Consider the following 19,000-nt stretch of genomic DNA (forward strand, 5'->3'; position numbering starts at 1 on the left):
GACTGTGTATTTCCCATTTGCGATGTCGTTTAAATTATTTATTATTACACATATCTGGGTTTTTAGTTTTAAGTAAGTTTTGTTTACTTACCACTGTCAACTCAGCACATGCTCAAATTGCTGTAATATCTTCATGCACACTTCTTCACGGTTTCATTTTAATGTTCCACTATAGGGATGACGATACTGGACTTGTGCCGAAATCCGATATGCCGATATTTTCCAACTCATTTTGGCCGATTGCCGATACTGATACATGCACGTGTTTTGTTCCACCTAATTGCAGAGAACATCAAGTCTCTCCATTGAAGAAATTAACATTTTAAGCCTACTCTTATCTTGATGAGCCACTGGTAAATAAAATGCAATGCTTTTCCAAATGTACACGTTCACTGGGCAAAATACGAAAACTACTGCCAGGTTTTGTTTTGTTTTTTTGCTGCTGCCTGTTTCTCTTTGTTCTTCACAAATTTGTCATAATGACTGGGATGATGGCTCTTAAGACGGGCAATTCAATTTGTTGCGACACCTCAAAAAACCTCCACACGGCAGACATACTTGCGTCACGTGTGCATAATTAAAGCATCATCTTATCATATCTGCAGAAATGTTCATTTCGGCCGATACCGATATTTCATTTTAAAGCCTTTATGGGTTAAATAGTCCACATCTCTCACTTGATAGCATGTCTGTGTCTGTCTGTTTAATTGGGGAGGGATGCTGCATTTTGTCAGGGGACTGACATTTCAAAAACTTCCAATGGTCATAACTGTACACTTGGAATAATTATGTATTTTGTTACTGATTTGCTTAGGAGGGCACCTGTATCACATTTGGGTCACAAAATGTTTCACTTCTTCTTTACTGGATCTTTTTTACTTTGGTGCTGTAGCAAAACGTTTCCCAAGTTCCCCAATTTCAGTTCATCTCTACTGCATTTTGTTGTTTAACATCTATGCCAAACCCACAACAATTTCTATGTTATCCAGAAACAAGACCCAGGTGCAGAGAAAACTATTTCTGTATGATGGACAATCAATCACAATTTATAGCTTTAATTTAATCAAGTTTATTATGTAAAAGAATGACAATATAAGATATAAGATTATGACACACAAATTAATACAAAAAAAACTTGAATAAAACATTCCATATATATTGTTAATAGTAACCTTTATACTTTGTTTATAAAGCTGAAGGACTTTTGTTCTTGAGGAAACATTCTCTCAGAAGAGTAGGAAACAAAACCTTTCTCAATTTTTCATGGCAATGTTAATGGTAACTCTGATCAAACACCCATCACTATACTTCACAAAATGTTCTTTATCCTACATTTTCTGCGTAAATCCCAATTTAACTGCAAACTAATGTGAGAAAACCTTAGTATTGTATTGGTCTACACAATTTTGCACATTGTCTAACAATACTCTCCTCACGGTGATTGTATGTGTTTCAGTCATACAGCAGAAGGTGGAGAAAGTACAATTACCGGTATAACCCTTTACAAATCATCATTCATTGATTCTATTGCTGAGCATGAATGTAAAACTACATACCTTGTAACAGAATCCCAATTGAAGACGTTATGATTACAGCATCTGAGTTTGGTCATGACACACACTTGTGAAATACTTGTATACATCAACCAAGCCCAAATTATTGCCAAAATTATACCAGTCAACATCAAATACTTATACTCAGTCAACACAGCAATATTTGTCAATCCATAATTAGCTCTGATGTTCTGCTACTTCCTACAAATACAAAGTTTAGCAGTGTATTAGTCCTGCCACTGTTACCTCAAGTCCTGCTTCAGATATTTCATTCTATTATAATGACATTTTGTGTTTATTAGAGCCCTCTCATTGGCTCTGGATGTAATTTTGCCACAAATACCTGCAACAGGCATTGCTTAATTAGCAAAATTTTTGTGCGTCTGCCAAACAGCATGAATTTTCCTGTTGTTTTCTGGTAAGTCTTATGCACATGTATAAATGAAAGACAGCTTGTATATGATTTTTATGGACACAATGCATTTGGCTAAACTTGACTCCTTTTAATTTTGCACCTCATAAATTAAAAAGCACACTGAGCACATTAGGATAAATGACTTGCTGAATGAACCATGCTGAATGTACAGAAAGTATGTGTGATATTCTCCCAACATTTATTATGTGGCTGAGATGATGCAGTCAAGCAGAATAAAATGAGAAATGAGAGGCCAGCATTAATAACATCCCCTGATATCAGTTAGCTTTCAGTGCTGTGTCCCTCAGTCCCAAAATAGATAAGTTGTACATTCTAATGACAGCATGTTTCTTTATAGCCATAGCGCATCAGATATCATTTAGTGTAAACAGTGGAGATATAGTTCCTTCTCCTGACAACCACAGATGAGAACAAACAGCAGTATATTGTCCAACACGCGATAACAATTTGACTTTAAGAATCTAGATATGACAATACTTTGACAATACCATGGAAATAAATCCTGAACTCTAGATTCAAAAGGTCACACTCATCCAGTGCAAACAGGCCCATTGATTATGTGGAGTAAAAATAGGAGACAAGTTGTCCCAAAATGAGAAGAAAACTTTCAGAAGTAAGCGATAATGACAAAGTCTTTCAAGCTGATAAATTCACTTGACTGAATGATTTAAAAGGCATGGATAAGTGTTCTAATAACTGGAAAAATATCTGCTACTGTCCTGCCACTAGTTGTTACAGGCGTGACATTTCTGGAGTGAAGTAGGAAAGGCCTTGCAAAGCATCTGCTGAGCTCCCCGAGACTTTGTTCAGTATTAAAGCTTGTCTAATGAGCCTGGTACCTCAGCCTCTTTCAGCAAAGCAGTTCCTTTTTAATTCTTCAGGCTGACTGCACAATGGAGCTTGGCTCTGTAGTTCAGAATGAGCTCACACCGAGCCAAAGGAGGTTGTGCTAGTGATTTAAGTTCTCCTTTTCAAAATGCGGCACCAAACGGTGGCCAAGGAGCATGCAAAGCCACCCCGTCTGAGACTTGGCTATGTCTCAGGGGTTTTTAAGGTTGCTTTTTAGAGTTTAAATGCTATGAAGTCTTATCCAACTGTTCTTGCATATGGATTCCTACTATACACAGAAGCAGCCTCCAGTATCCTACAGAGAAAAATGTTTATGTGTAAAACAATTCAAATTTAATAACATTCAGTCTTTTCAGCAGCCAAAGTTGTTCAACCTGAATCACTTTGTTATGAAAACACAAGGAGGCATATCAGTGGTGGAGTGGAATGGCAAACTTATACGTACAACTAATACAAAACAGTGATTTTTTTTTTTAATCCAAATGAAGAGTCAGAATAACAGTAGTCATCTCCAGTGAGTCTTTATGGTCAACTGTTGAGGAGTGGTCACTGTGATGAAAGTTAAAGAAGCTTCAGCAGTTATTTAAAAAAAGGAAAATGAATTTCTACTGGCCCGAGGGAACTAAAGAATCAACAGTTTCAGCCCAAAGGAAGGAAAAACATGACAAAGTTGAACAGATAGGAAAAGCCACTCAGTCCTCTTGAATAAGAATGAGGCTTGTGTTCACAGTAGCCTGTTCATTCATTTGAAGATAGTGAAAGCCTCATTTCCTGGCTGAGATGCTGACTGTTTAACACTGAGGTGTTATACATGCAAATCAAGGAAGCACAGTTCCATGTCTGATATCAACTGTGCTCCATGTCCAGACCTTTTCTCAAGTGAAATGTAAGTAGTGCACATCCTTGACTGTGATTCCCTTGTCTAGGTCCAATAGAGCAGTTTCAAACATTTCCCCATTTAGATCCACTTGTCTGGGTCCAGTGATGATGAAAGATATGTTGTTGATACCCCCTCAAAAAATTCAAACACTAATCTTTAATCTCGTGCGCAGTAAAGAAAACAAACTGCTGAAGTTGTGTACTGAAGGTGCGTTGAGTTCAAACAGCACCTTGGATGGTCTCACAAAAGACTCACTTGAGTTACATACTGCATGCTTTACGTAAAAACACTCAAACAAACCAAAAAGCTGCTCATGTTAAAAACTTATTCCAGTTGTTCAGCATACTTGTGCAGACCAAAGTTGTTGGGTCTACATCAGCATGTGGGTGAGAATACAAACTTTCAGTGGTGGTTGTGATGCACTGGGGTCCCACTGGAGCAGCCTGTCTCCCTGTCACCCGCACATGAAGGACAGCCTCAGAGGGCAGAGGTCCATCTTAGCTCCGGCCAAGGAGCACATACAAGAAATCTTGCTTTAGAGATGGTCAAGTGTTGGCGAGCAGCATCATTCTGCCCTGCCTTCAAACAGAAAACTCAGACCCGCTGCGGCGACCGTGGGTCAACAGCAACAGCCGCCGCAGACGCAGGCCTGTGAATGGATTGCACCACAGCAGGGAGGGCGGACCCCCAAATACAGCTTTCATTCCGTCCCATCTCATGCGACGCTCCCATGTGGGCTTCTCATTTTTAAGACGTTCAATCTCCTGCAAGACATTCAAACCCCTCTGTAAATGAAAGATTCCCCATTAAGTTGTCTGTTAGCTTTGGCTCATTAGCATGCTAAGATACACAATTACATTAAAAAGCATTGGGACAAACCTGAGAGAAAACCTTAGGGTATCATACTGATACTTTGTTTCCTCATCTGAGAAAACAAAGTATTAAATTAAACAAATTACATATTATATATACTTTGAAGAGCAAAAGGCATTTATCAAGGCTTTCCTTGTCATCTTTTTCTTAGACACCCTCATCTTACAGTGACCCTCCCTGCTACACACACAACTTGTTGAGAGGAACAAAGCTTGCGGGGTGCAATGGATACTGACCGTCTCGTCATTGCAGATGGAGTGGATCTGCGTACCAAACATTACAGCTGTGAAAGTGAGGAAGAGGATGGCTTCGAGACAGAGGAAGATCAGCAGCAGCACAGACACCCCTGGAGAGAAGTCACTGCACTCTGGTCACAGGAAGAGAGGAAGACAGGTACTTTTTACTGCACTCAACTGAAATGTCAGCTAAATTAGCAATGCAATTCCAAGAGGACAGACTCTAAACTTGTGGAAGCTAATAATCTAGTGTGTGGATTCCATCATTTTTGTCCTACTGATGCTGCAATAATGTACCTGACCTAAATATCGGACTGGATGTGCACACAGTAACGCTAATACATCTAGCCATTTTGCACCTGTCACATTAGCCTGGGATACTGGTTACCATGGAAAACAAATTGGTGGAAAATATTTCCTTGCTAAATCAGAATATCATCTTTTAGAGGGCAGTATAAGCTGCAGTTCTAAGAATGAAATATTATTTTCATTTTCTGGTTCATTTCTACAGAGAGACACACAAGGGAGCAGGAAAAGATCAATGGCAGCTCTGCGATGATTGTGCAGAGCAGCTGTTCTTACAACAGGATTATAATGTCTTTCATTTTCCACTCTGCTTATCTGTCTCTGTTCATCTCTAAGCAGTTTCTATCTCTTGTATAAATAGCTGTATTTCTGACTCAAACTACACCTCTCTGACATTGTGTGTTTGTCTTTTTGACTCAACACACACACACACGTCATAGTTGATGCTGCAAGGCAGAGAGGCCTTACCATTCCACTGGACTTTAATACAGGTGAAGAAGTGCATACCACTGAGGCCCAGGGCATGGGCAGAAATCAAGGCTATGTACATCTGCAGAAAGAAGAGAAGAAAAGGGGGGAGAGAGATAATGAGAAAAAGAGGAGTCATTCCATTCTTATCCCACAAGCAGTATGCAATTTGTAAATTCTTAACAGGGGGGTTGTTTCTCGGAAGGTAGCCTTTTGCTCCTTGAACAGATTTTTAGGGGCATTTTCTTAACTCTGAAATAATGTAGAATTATTACATTATATTGTCAAATAAACAGATAGCTGTAAAAAGATTTGTTTTATTTGAAAAAATAACAAGTGAGAAAGTTTACGGGCATTCAAGGGCACTTTTGGTCCAAGCTCTGTTCATTTCTGACCAGGCCATGCTGCTGCCACACTTTCTCTTTCCCCCGTCTGCGGTAGAGAACACAATCAATTGTTGAGAATTCTTAAATTTTGACGGAGCGTTTATATTTTAACCGGCGGAGCTCTTCTAGCCTTTACGGCACTGGTTAAGCAACCCGCGAGTCGAGTCAGTGAGTGAGGTACACACACACAGGGAGAGTAGAGACGAGTCAGAGAAATAATTTTGCATGGCATGCTCTAAAAAGAGAAAAGCAGACAGCGGAGACAGAGCTTTTAATCGAGAATGGACAGACTCTTACATGTTCAATCTTCCCACAGGCAGTTCAAAACCAGTATGTATCATGTTCCGAGACCGTGGCAATTATTAAAAGCAGCAATGTGAAGCACCACTACGAGACAAAGCACAGAGCATCTTTTGAGCTGATTAACAAGGGGGATGGATTTTGGTCATTTTGCTAACAAGGGGGGTGGCATCCACCTTTGTCCCCCCTTAAATCACCTACTGCCCACACACAAACTGCTGGTTTGCAGATACTGTGTTAATGTGTTGATTTCACATCTGTAACAAAACTCTTTTGACCTGCAGTTAAAAAAAACAATGTATGGTAAAAAAACAAACAAACAAAACATGGTGCTGTGATGCAATAGAGTATGGGGGCGTGACGTCACGGCTCTAGCGCCGCAATGGCAGATGGGAAAAATCGCCATATTGTGAGGCCACCTGTTCTGAAGCGCCGACGAAGTTTTAGTCATGAGAAGAACCTGTTGTGTTGTTGGATGTCCGTTCACACGATTGATGTGGGAGAAAAATAGACAATGGTCTTTCTTTTTATTGTTTTCCGGCCTGGAAACAAAATGAAGGGAGTCATGTGTCTGATGTAACAAAGCGGAGACGGATGGCCTGGATATCCGCCATAAGACGTACGGACATACATTTCACAGACATCCCAAGATCAGGGTGTTCCAGGCATTTTCATTCAGGTAAGTGTATAAACCTCACTTAGGAAACGATTGTGTTCTCATTTTGTTCTGTTACCGAGAGGAGTAGTCATAGGTTCATCTACATTTAGAAACTAAACACTAGAACAAGAGCAAGCTAAGTTAGGCTAGTTCAAATAAATGCATGTGATCAAAACAGAGCACTCAGCTGAGCCACTCAGATATTACGAGGTGTAACCCAGCCACATCACTGTGACTGAAGCACGAGAAATTCTCTTAATAACACTTAAATATGTTGCCACATGAGTTCAGGGCTGTTTTTTTTTAACCTCTATCTATGGTATCGTAGAAAAGGTTTCAGTCGTAGTCATCTGGACACTGTTTTCAGAATCAAGACGTTTCGGCTCCCATCCGGAAGTCATTCTCAATTGTGAAAAAATTGGATGGGAACTGGAAATTTGAACTACTCTGAGTTACATAAGCCCTGCCCTCAGGAAGGAATCTGCCTGAGTATCTGTAAATAGCTAGTTTCACCTGAAACTGACCTAATAGTTTCAAGATGGCCCAGTAATCAGGCCTATTGTTCTCTGGCTGCATCTACTTCATCACTGCTAAGTGCCTGATTAGCATGTGATAGGCGTGACCAAGGTGATAATACACTCTGATAGACTTTGGGCAGATTAAATCTCAGACCACCATTTCTGTTCAAAGAGGGGTTCTCTTTCTTCACAAAAATGGCTTCCTTGACGCCCCGTTCAAACCAACTCTTCTCTCTACTAAGAATCTTCACCTCGCTGTCTTCAAATGTGTGGTTTGTAGCTTTTAAATGCAAATGCACGGCGCTCTGTAATCCTGAGTTAGCGTGTCGTCTGTGCTGATAAAGTCTTTTGTGAAGTGGCTCCAATTTTTTTCACAATTGAGAATGACTTCCGGATGGGAGCCGAAACGTCTTGATTCTGAAAACAGTGTCCAGATGACTACGACTGAAACCTTTTCTACGATAGAACACTCCTGGACGAATGAGGGACTACACCGTCTATCTATGGTAATCCGTAAGGACAGCTGCTGAGCTGTGAACCTCACCTAGTTATTTCATCATGAAATACTAGTGGGACAATTTTCCCCTCTAGTCTGATATAAAGTCATGTAATTGAATGGCATTTTTGAAAAGACAAGAGACAATATGAACTTATTCATTTATCATAATGAACTTTAAGTGATTCAAAGGAATTACTGTATGTATAATGTGCATTTCTAATCCTTATCACACCCCTTATTGAAATTAAACAAACTACGCCATGAGTACTTGTGTATACTTACAGTGAAAAGTACAAAGAATCTCTGATTCTTTTCTCCCACGCAGTTATTGACCCAGGGACAGTGGTGATCCATCTTCCGGATGCACCTTTTACAAATACTGCAGGCAGGAGAGAGAAGATGTTAATGCATGACACACTGAATCTGCTAATGTCATCAACTATACTGCTCCTGTTTACATAAAATATGCTTATACAGATGTTTTCAAAAGCACAATTTGGATGCAACAAGGTGGGGTAAAGGAGCCTGTCATAGTTTAATTTGGTGTAAATTTGGCCACAACAATTAGACTGACCTGCAGTGGTGTGCCCTCTCAGGCTTGATGCTGCAGCACTTGGGGCACTTGTAGATTACCTCACCAGGCTTAAGCTGTAAGCTCTCCATGTACTCCTTGGTTGCATTGCCCTTAGGAACTGCGCCCTAAGGAGAAGGGAAGACAGACAAAGACAAATGCTGTCAGTTACAAATCTGTCCAAATAAATTCATTATGGCTCAGAAGTCAAGCTGTGTCTTTGGGTATGCAGCAATTTAACAATTGTTTCTAGGCTTGTGAAAAAGGCATAAAACACCCACTACTTGCACACTGTTTCAATAATCATTTGTACTCGGGAGTTTAAAGTCCAGTGTGTAACATTTAGGAGGATCTATTGGAATATAATATTAATAAGTATGTTTTCATTAATGTATAATTTAATGAATAATAAAGAATCATTGTGTTGTCATTACCTTAGAATAAGCAATTTGTATCTACAGAGGGAGTGTGTCCACTTCCACGGAGGTTGTCATGTTGCACAGCCATGTTCCTACAGTAGTCCAGAACGGACAAACCAAACAGTGGCTCTAGATAGGGCCTTTCTTGTTTTTTGTCAGTTTCGCGGCCAATGTAGTTCCTCTGACACGGATGGAAGGGAAGGGTGAGGCGAGTGGTATTCAAATGGTTGCAATCTGCAATTTCGCTGCTAGATGCTACTAAATCCTACACACTGGACCTTTAAGCAGGATTGGATGTTTGATTTTGACTGAGTTTATAAACACAGACTCTTCTGCTGGATATTTTTTCAGGCTGACAAGATGAAGATGAAGGCTATGGTGCATTTTAACTAAAACAACCTCTTTGGTCTGGGAGCCTACAATATAGCCATTACTTGAATCACAATAGGGTGTAACTACCACACAAATAAACTTAAGACCTTTAAAGCTTGGTTGAAACCCCAGTTTGACACACTACTGCACAACCTTCTGTGTACTATATTGGGCATTTAAAGGGAGCAATTGTTCAGGCTGGGTTGTTGGGCTATAAAGCACCAGTGGAGCTGTCATCAGACATCTAGTTTCTCTGAGTACGAATGAGTCAACTACTGTTAGTGCAGCAGCAGCACTAACAGTATGTGACCTACAACTCCCTGAAGCATGAATCGGCTGAATTCACCATGAGTAGTCACAAAATATCAGTAACAAAGTGCAGAAGAATCCCTGTGGCACTTACTTTTGACTGTGTTATCACACACTGCAGTAGGAAGAGGCATACCAAATTATCGATTGCTTGAAAAGTTCCTGACTTTGTTCTTGGGCCTTTTATTTTCTGGGAGTATTTGGTCGAAAAACCCCAATACTGTTCTCAGATGAGCACATTAAATTGTCAGACAATTTAGCAGGTGTCTGACCACGGCAGTGCTTCCTACTCATGCTGTAACAAGCACTGCCAAAATATATGACTCCTGCCCCCAACTCTATCCAGACCGCGAGTACCAGATCAATCAATTTGTATTTAATTAAGATGATTCCTTACACAAAACCCAAACATTTTGCTTTAACTGTAAGTACAACATTAATTATGCATTATTTTCGAGGAGCTCCAAATATATTGTATCGTATCTGTTTTGCAAACACAAAAGCTTTGTCTTACTCACTGACTCAACCCATGTTTTCTCTACCTCTTCTTCACTTTCAAAGCCTGCATTATTCCTTTTACCCTCCCTCCTTCCCTCCACCTGCACCCTCAGCCTTGCCCATTCTTACTCTCCTTAACATCCTTACCGGGTCAGTCAACATGGTGCGCAGATGTGAGGCCAACGCAAGCACAGCCAGGGAGTTGAAGGTGGCCCCGTTCAGCAGCGAGTACCAGACGTTTTTGCCGGGCAGCAGCATGACAAAGTTCACCACAAATTCAGCGTACAGCACCAGAAACCAGGTGATAGCTGCACACACCATCCCACAGCTGTCCTGAATGAACCACAGTGTACGGTTGCCCGCTGTGTGGCCCACGTGAGGACCGCCGACCATCACCCCGGCTGCCAGGCTCCCTGTCTCGACATCTGCACCTGCCGACAGCAGCGGGTGGTGCTGCTCCATATCTCGCAGTCTGTGGTTTGAAGACTGCATCCTGCCCTAGGGAGAGGGGAAGCAAGACTAAATTTAGGGCCACTGTCTCTGTCTTTACACAATTAAAAAAAACAAACATATACAGTAGTTATTTCCTTAAATGCACACACCGTTTTCACAGTTATAATGTATGTTAAGTAAAATACACAAATGACACATGACCACAATGATATGAGGGCAGAGAGATTGAGAAAGCAGAACATTCACATGCAAGAAATGTGGCAGGTAAAACAAGGATACAAGGATGGACACATCACTATGGTTGATTAAAGAACATTAGAAGAATATTATACAAGACTTAAGTGAAAATAGTAGTGCTCTGGATTTTTTTACATTACAATACTGATATACAAACTACACAAGTAGTAATGTTTATCAAGTGTACTGCGTCACAGAAGGTACTCTATATAGTACGAAGAGCCAGCTAAATCATGAAACAAACGACCTTTCTTTCATGAAATAAATAAGTCACAGAAACAGTTTACAGTCCTTTCAGAGAGAGCCCACAGTTAAAACAGTATTGATCATGGAATATTTTGTCCTGGTGTTTGCACAACTGGAAAGGTCATGGGGTCACCAAAATCATAAGGATATATCACATGAGGACCCTGCATATCTTTTTTGTATATTTAATGGCAATCTGGCCAGTAGCTGTTCAGACATCTGGCTCAAGCCAAAGTGTTGGACAGACATCCAACTAACATCACCATCCTTACACCACGGCGCAAAGAAAATGTATGAACAAGGGTGAGTCAACCTTGGACTCAACTCATCAATGCTCAGGGCCATGATTACAAGAGACATGAGTCATTGGAGTTTCTTTCTTTCTGTATTCATGTCAAGGTCACAAGAGAATGTTCAGCACCGTCCTGAGAGACTACATCCACAGCTTTAAGATAAATCAATGGCTACCCCGGTCCCTTTAGGAAACTGATCCTGCAGCTGAGGTACATGTGCATGAGGAATACAGGCTAATAATAAGATGTAGACCCAGTTACCTTCTGCTGGCAGGCTTCACTGTGACTTACTGAGACAAAGTAAACCAATTAAACAAGAAAGTACCAAAATATACTTAATAATTTGTAATTTTAGGTTTATTTGGTGTAACTCATTATCACTTATTCAAGCACTTAGGACAGAACCAGATTAATGATCAGTATTTCCCTTGCCATCCTATCTAGATAAGCTGGCAAACAAGACTTTCACTTGTATCTGTTTCAAAGAAGTGTTCAAATCACAAGTTTCAAAGCTTTTCCTTAATGACAATACAATTCAGGTGGCTAATGATGATGATACCAATGTAGTATTGCATATTCAACTGAAAAAGGGTGTTGCTAAACAGAGAACGTACTGACTTAGCAGTAAGATTCCTCTCTGACTTTTGATGTCTGACATCATCTCATACAAGGCATTATAAACTTGCTATGCACGTGTTGTATCACCAAATGTGAATGGCTGTCATGATACTGTCTAAAGAATGTAGGCTATGTTAATTATGAATATATGTAATGGTTAGTTAACATCATAAATTAATGTGGTGGCTGGTTATGATGTCCCTAACTTAGCTAGATTTTGCACCACTACAGAAAATAAAATGCTGCGGTCAATTTGTGAAAGCCTGAGCTTCATTCATGTTATTTATTATTATGATAGTCACTGTTCCTGTCCACTCGTTTTTGCCTCCTACAAATGCCACAAAGAAGACAGTAAAGGCTTACGTTATGCCTGAGCTGTAGTTAGGTTGAAACTTGTAGTTCTGAAAGTTAAGTATATATACCCTTTTCAAAGCATTAGGTGTTTGTTTTTGCATTTCAGAAAATTTTCTTTAAAACCCACAATGCAATATGGCACTTAAATGCACTAAATGGGTTTAGTTTTGATAGATAATATTATTGTATGCAATTTAAGCAATACAAGTGTAGGTTTTTCTAAAAATGAAACCAATTAGTTGTTAATTTTAAGAGACCTGTCTTATTTTCTCTTTTGCATATTTAATATTGCTCTTGAATAAAGTGAAAGTATTTCTTATCCGATTACTTGATTGTTGGTTTAATTGTTGGAATAATCGTTAGAATACTCGATTACTAAAATAAACAATAGCTACAGCCCTACAACCAACCACACACATACGGGCTCTCCATTCTTGAAATAAAAGTCAGTGACACAGCCAAAAGAACAACCTTCCATTGAAGAATCCTGTTGGACATGCTTTTACACCTTACCAGCCACTCAATAATTAGTCGTTATTAAGCCACAGAATTGACTCAAGTTGTTAGGTAGAGGTGTATTTATTGATGTGGTGTTCTGGTAGACTCTGATGTAATGCTTTGAAGCAAATGACTGCTCCCTTTTGCTAAGCTTTTAAATCAAATGAGACATTTCCAGTGAGATGGGTGGTGCAGAGCTAAGCTTTCAGTCTTTAGCTGACTGGCCAACCAGGCACCCTTCCAAACACCACACTGCTGTTTCTTTTTGCTTGCATCCAAAAACTTTCCATGTCAGTGGGTGTCATTGAATTTGCTTGCAAAATGGAAATGCCAACAGGGATGAGAGCTTCTTGGCCTGCAGAACTGAAACCTCAAACCAGCAAAGATGTCTTCCTGATAGCCAGAAAAACAGATCCAGTTAAGAGTCCAGTTCGGGCCACACAGTGATTTCATGGGAATTGATTGAGAGCAATAGAGGCATTCTATAAAACCATTTACATTATATTACAGTATAATTGATATGTCTCCCGTTCCTGGCTATTAAAATATTTTTATCCACTGAGACAAGCAGGCTAGTAAGGGCTGGCTCTAGGACCTGATAATACTGTATTTTAACTTCTGTGTGCATCTCTGTGTGTATTTGTAATAAGATAAAATACAGGTCTTTCACTTTTATGCCAACCAAATTTCTCGGGGTCACTGATGGATCAATGTTTCAGGCAAACTTGACCCTGCTGCCAGAAAAATCTGGTCTCAATGGCAAGTCAGGTTCAATTGTATAGAAGGGAAACACATCCAGTGACATCCATCCCCTGGAGGGGCTGATGAGAACTTGTTTGTATGTGCTGAGGATAAGGACTGGAGTAATTTCAAAGTTGAATTTAAACATGCCAGAGCCACCATTTGAAAAAGTGACACCTAATCTTGCAAAACAATAAACAGTATTTTAAATGTTTTATTATTGGGCGTTTTGTCTTTTTTGCTTTATTAGACAACTGAAGGCGTAGATGCAGTCAGGAAACATGGGGAGAGTGGGAGGGGTACGACATGCAACAAAGGTCCCCAGCTGAAATCGAAACGTGCCTTGCTGTTTTTTTAAAGGCAGATATAAGTTACTTGTCTGGCAAAATGATACCCTTTTAGAGATAGACTACTTGATATGTTAGAGTGATGATTTAATAAAGTTCACATTTTGGAAACAAACTCATTGTCTGCATTTTAGCGGGGACTGGGGTAAGTGAAAAACACTAAGTTTTTCTGTAGATGTTCTATATTTGTTGTCTTACTTTTGCCCACGACAATTATTTCTTACTTCCCAATTGTACACTGAAGCCCCTCGACACCCATAGTCCGCCTGTTTTTATGTGTGTCACCTGTTATGGCGGGCCACTTACACTGTTATCATCCTTATTAGTACATGGAGTTCCGTGACATCACTTAAATCACAACATAGCTCCACCCAACTTCCACCTGACTGGACGTGTAATTAGTCAGACTAATTGAAAACACCTGTGTGGGTATGCATTTAAGCACCAGCCCTCCTGAACGAATTAAGTAATGGATCAGTGGCATCGTACTATATGTAAGCCCGATCATAATACTGTGGTAAATGTAGTATTTCAATTGAAGTGTCCTGCTTTATGTTATGCTCTGTTATTAATATGAAACACATTATGTGCCTAAATCTCCAAAATAACAGCAGCAGGTCTATTCTCCATTGTGCATAATGACAAGACGAGGGTGGTCTCAAGCTGCTTGGGATCAGAGTTGATCCAGGCACGTTTAATGAATTGGTTTTGACTCTATAAAGCTTAATATTTTTCCAATCCTTAGTTGTTGTTTTTTTGTCAAATATGCCCCACCAAACACCACTAAAATACTGGAAACACAGACATTTGTCAGCAAGTAAGCAGAGTGTGAGCCGTAGAGTGAACAAAATAAACAGCCGCCAGAGTTTCACTTAATGACAGGACAGCATGCATCACTGAATGATGCGAACACAGCTGAATTGCCTTAAAAAAAATTTAATTTTCTGCATCAAAAAGATCAAGGCTGGACGCAGAGGAAAGAACTGTCTCAGTTGATAGCACCATTTCACACATCAAAATGACTGAGGCTACTGTTAAGTACAACACCTAGTAAATCAACTCAGAAAATTGTAGTGATTTATCTGGTTAAAAATGTTCATGTTAATGTAATTAATCAGAGCAGCACGTCTCAATGACAGGAGAAAACGGGTTGCAGATTGGGAAATATTAAACACAAGGCGCTCAATCAGTAAAATCAACTACTGGAGAGCGGTATGGGGAATAAATCGTAACTCATGCGGGAGAACACAGGCAGTGCTACATGTGTCGGGATAAAGCTATATTGAAGTTTGATATTCACAAAGCTGACGCCAGCAGGAGCCATAGAAGCTGAGGAAAAATGCTGGAAATGCCATCCGGCATTTTTTGGACAACTTAAGTTCTAGCACAAAATCCTCCCACCTTATTATGTCCAGTCTGATTAAGAAACTTGACAATAAAAAAAAGTCAAGATACATTATTGTGACATGTAGACAAATGTGGCCTGACAAGTGAACACAGGTCGGCAATGCTATTTGTAGAAGCTTATGAGTACCTGCCAAAGGGGGCCTCTGTCAATTTGACTTTTAACAAGTGTATTCAATTACAAACAGTGTTGTTTACCACACATCACCAGCACTGAACTGCAATGCTGCTTTTCTATTGAATACATTTTTTTTTTGCACAAAACGCTCTTGGCCAGTTTAAGGCATATTGATTTTACTGTGGTCAATGACAGGGAGGTCCATTAAAGCCACACCAGCTGCTTGTCCAGCTGTCTGCCCTTCCCAGTCACTGGTCCCTCTCTCTCCCACTCTCCTTGTCTCTCTTTGACTCTTCTCTCTGACATACATAACCAGCAGTTGCCTCAGTGTCATCCTGCTCAGATCACTTTGCGTCACTCTGGTCACTCAAAAATATTCCTGAAAGAAATGGGTTTCGATTTTCTATGTGATTTTATGTTTCACTGTCACATTTCCAAATTGCAGCTAAATGACCAACCTAATGTCATTCCTAATGAAAACAGTAAGAACCACAAATAAAACCACCCCTGGGTGGGAATGTTGGCACAACTTAATAAGTCACAAAAAATCTATTGGCCAATAACATTACAAACACAACCAACACATGAACTGTTATTTCTATGGCCTACTCTGTAAAAATATGAAACCTACAATGTCCACAACCAAATAAAATCCTTTTTATCAAGTTCTACAAGGTTGGCTCAACCAGCTCAAAACTCAATACACTACTGCTGCACAACTGTGAACATTTGTCATATTAAACTATTTTATTGATAATAATTTATAAAAACCTATGTCCACACTCAAGTTATTTCACAGCTATTTTCAACAGGCCATCCAAACTATCTTTGAAGGCTTGTTTTACATTTCTCGTGATTGACGGCTGCTTGAGACTGCTTTCTCTCTTGCATTCCTATCATTATACTTTTAAGTGTAAATAAACCATTAGCATTCAGTGTTGCAGACTTGTTTTCAGACAAAAAAATTGCCAGCAAGAAATTACAAAGCATTCAGGCAGGTTGCAAATTACTTATCAGGTAAATGCTCTCAGACAATTTAGTCATAGTCTAGTACTACTCAGTGCGTCCCTAGAAAACCTGCTTTTCACTAGTGAAAGCCAAAATGAGGAATGCCACTCTTCCAGTTTTTGCATAAGAGATAAACAGACAACACGAGGTTGGCTGCCTTGCTCTGTTTGCCCTTGTTACACATTCTGCTCTGTGAAACAAAAGACATGCAAATTGTGAAAAATGTGGGACAACCTACCTAATATGTTCTCTCTTCACAATAACATGCTGTGGTGTGTACCTCCTGGACCAGCATTCAGGATGAAGTATATATGAAGACTGGCAGGTAGGCTGACACCTGAAAAAGACACACACAAAATATGGGATTAGAACTTCTTATTAATATACAAAACACTCAGCTGGCAGTTTATTAGTTTATTATAGGCAACATCAAGCTAAACCCTCTCTAAAACTGTTTAAACAAAACCTTCATGCAGGTAGGATTTATTGCAGGACTGCTGTATTAGACTGCATTAGTTTTAGCTAGGTGTACCTAATAAACTGGCAACTGAGTGTATAAACATCTGAATGAGTCTGTGTGGTGTCCAGGAGTTTGCAAGTGTTCCCTTTTTACCCCCAGGAAAACACACCCATCATGATGGCTATTCATAGCAATGTGGTGACACTGCAAGTATTCTTTGCCTATAGTCTGTTGAGTAATCACCTATTGTTTTCTATTGACTTGACTCTGAGGTGGTAAACCAATCCTTTTGACCACCTCAACGTCGCCGAGGTCTCTGTCCAAACCAACAAATTACAGCGGTAAAACTGACATGCAGCAATTACTGAGCTATAACGTTAATATCAAACACTATCGACCACCTCCAGGTTTTTCTTAAATACTATTGCGACTTTCCCCCTTTCTGAAGCTTTCTGAAATATGAATATTAGTCTATTTCAGGTTAGGTGTAGGTTACTACACTGAAATATAATTGACATTTTCACAGTTTTAAATAGTGGGATAGGATAACGTAAATTAAAAGGCTGTCCAACCTTGAATCCAGCCAGATAATACTTTGATTTAATCGGACAAACCATAAATTGACGCACCTAAACAAATTAGTTATAGAGGTGTGACTGAGATTAGAGCCCTTCTTCACATTCCTCCTGCAATGATAAATGTAAAGGTCGTGACTGAAACTGAACGAACGAACGAACGAACACACACACACACACACACACACACACACACACACACACACACACACACACACACACACACACACACAGCAGCTTGCTAGCCTGACACTTCACATGCATTCAATCTGGATGGTAAATCTCGGTTGCTAACTAGCCACTTACAGAAGCTAACACAGCTAGCATGCTAACACTGTATGCGAGCGACAAGCGCAAAAACAGAGCCTCTCGAGTGATAGCTAAATTACATACCTTAATATTCCCAATTTCTTTTGTTGGGAACGCCTTCTTATTACACTTTGATGTCCCGTTTGAGCTAAACTCCTGCTCTAACACAGCCGTACCCGCAGCGGTAGCAACACATCGGTCTAACAACGGGCTGACAGTGACCACTAACGACGGAACTTCCGGGGTTCGCCTCGGGTTTCTCCGTTCCCATTCGCGAATGTCCGGGGAAAGAATATTTGTTCAAATAGCGTCACCTCGTGGAATGTGACAGAATTACAACTACAAAACTGCGATTATCTCATTTCTCCACTGGCGGGTGCTATTGGTCAAACACAGTGCATGACACTCCTCAAGTAAACTTTATTAAACTGCACTGCATTGAAATTTAGAGGTATGGTAGGCCTACATATGTATGTAGACTGTGTATATTCATGTAAGCATAGATGTATGTTCTACTCTACTCTATGTAGTCTAAGAAGAACAAGTCTACACTTTTTACTGATCATAGATTAGTAAATCATTGCCTCAAATTAATGGTTTGTGTCCTAGATGAATTCATCTCAGCTTCTGCAGACAGTTTTCAAATATATGACTTGTAGTTTAAGGTTTCTGTATGTATTTTTTACCCACCATTCCAATTAGCCATTGATTCATTTCTGTATGGTATGTACACCAATGATCAAACTCCCAAAACTTGAATTGCGTAAACCTTCACAGTGAACATCAAGTCTGCATTCATTTCTGTCGCTGTTAAGGATGTGTGGATACTTTTTGAATCAGTCTGCACTTAAACTGCTCTGGTGCTCCAACCTTGATCAGGAGGTATAGAAAACTAAGCAGGTATAGAAAATGGTGTGCTCTGGCTTGCCTGATCTGAACCCAGTCTCTCTCAAAAGCCCAAACTCACTGAATCCTCTTGACAGTCTCTCTCAAAAGCCCAAACTCACTGAATCCTCTTGACAGTGCTACAGTGACCATAACCTTGAACTTCACCAAAATCCATGCATGTCTTTGGATGAGTAATTCCACCCAGAGAGATTGTGTGATGTTGGTCCGGTCCGGGAAGCAGACAAACTCCTTACACAGTCCTGCTCGCCATGAGGCTTTAAAAGCAGACAAACTGACACAGTCCTGCTCGCCATGAGGCT

General features: G+C 40.0%; 1 protein-coding gene across 2 annotated transcripts; it reads right to left on the reverse strand.

The window, feature by feature from the left end:
- Positions 1 to 1,039: 1,039 nt before the first annotated feature.
- Positions 1,040 to 18,054, reverse strand: zdhhc7 (zinc finger DHHC-type palmitoyltransferase 7). Of its 2 annotated transcripts, none has more exons than XM_044206962.1 (8): positions 17,877 to 18,054; positions 16,687 to 16,785; positions 10,279 to 10,629; positions 8,537 to 8,661; positions 8,245 to 8,341; positions 5,602 to 5,683; positions 4,828 to 4,958; positions 1,040 to 4,482 (listed from the first exon to the last, which is right to left on the reverse strand). In XM_044206962.1, the coding sequence occupies exons 3-8, from the start codon at positions 10,621 to 10,623 to the stop codon at positions 4,300 to 4,302; spliced, it is 963 nt and encodes a 320-aa protein (XP_044062897.1). In that variant the 5' UTR covers positions 10,624 to 10,629; positions 16,687 to 16,785; positions 17,877 to 18,054; the 3' UTR covers positions 1,040 to 4,299. The 2 variants fall into 2 exon arrangements, with proteins under 2 accessions (XP_044062897.1, XP_044062889.1); XM_044206954.1 differs by having other exon boundaries at positions 1,040 to 4,503.
- Between the last annotated feature and the right edge of the window lie 946 nt (positions 18,055 to 19,000).

Source organism: Siniperca chuatsi, linkage group LG1, assembly GCF_020085105.1.
Source record: "Siniperca chuatsi isolate FFG_IHB_CAS linkage group LG1, ASM2008510v1, whole genome shotgun sequence".
In the NCBI taxonomy this organism is placed as follows: Eukaryota; Metazoa; Chordata; class Actinopteri; order Centrarchiformes; family Sinipercidae; genus Siniperca; species Siniperca chuatsi.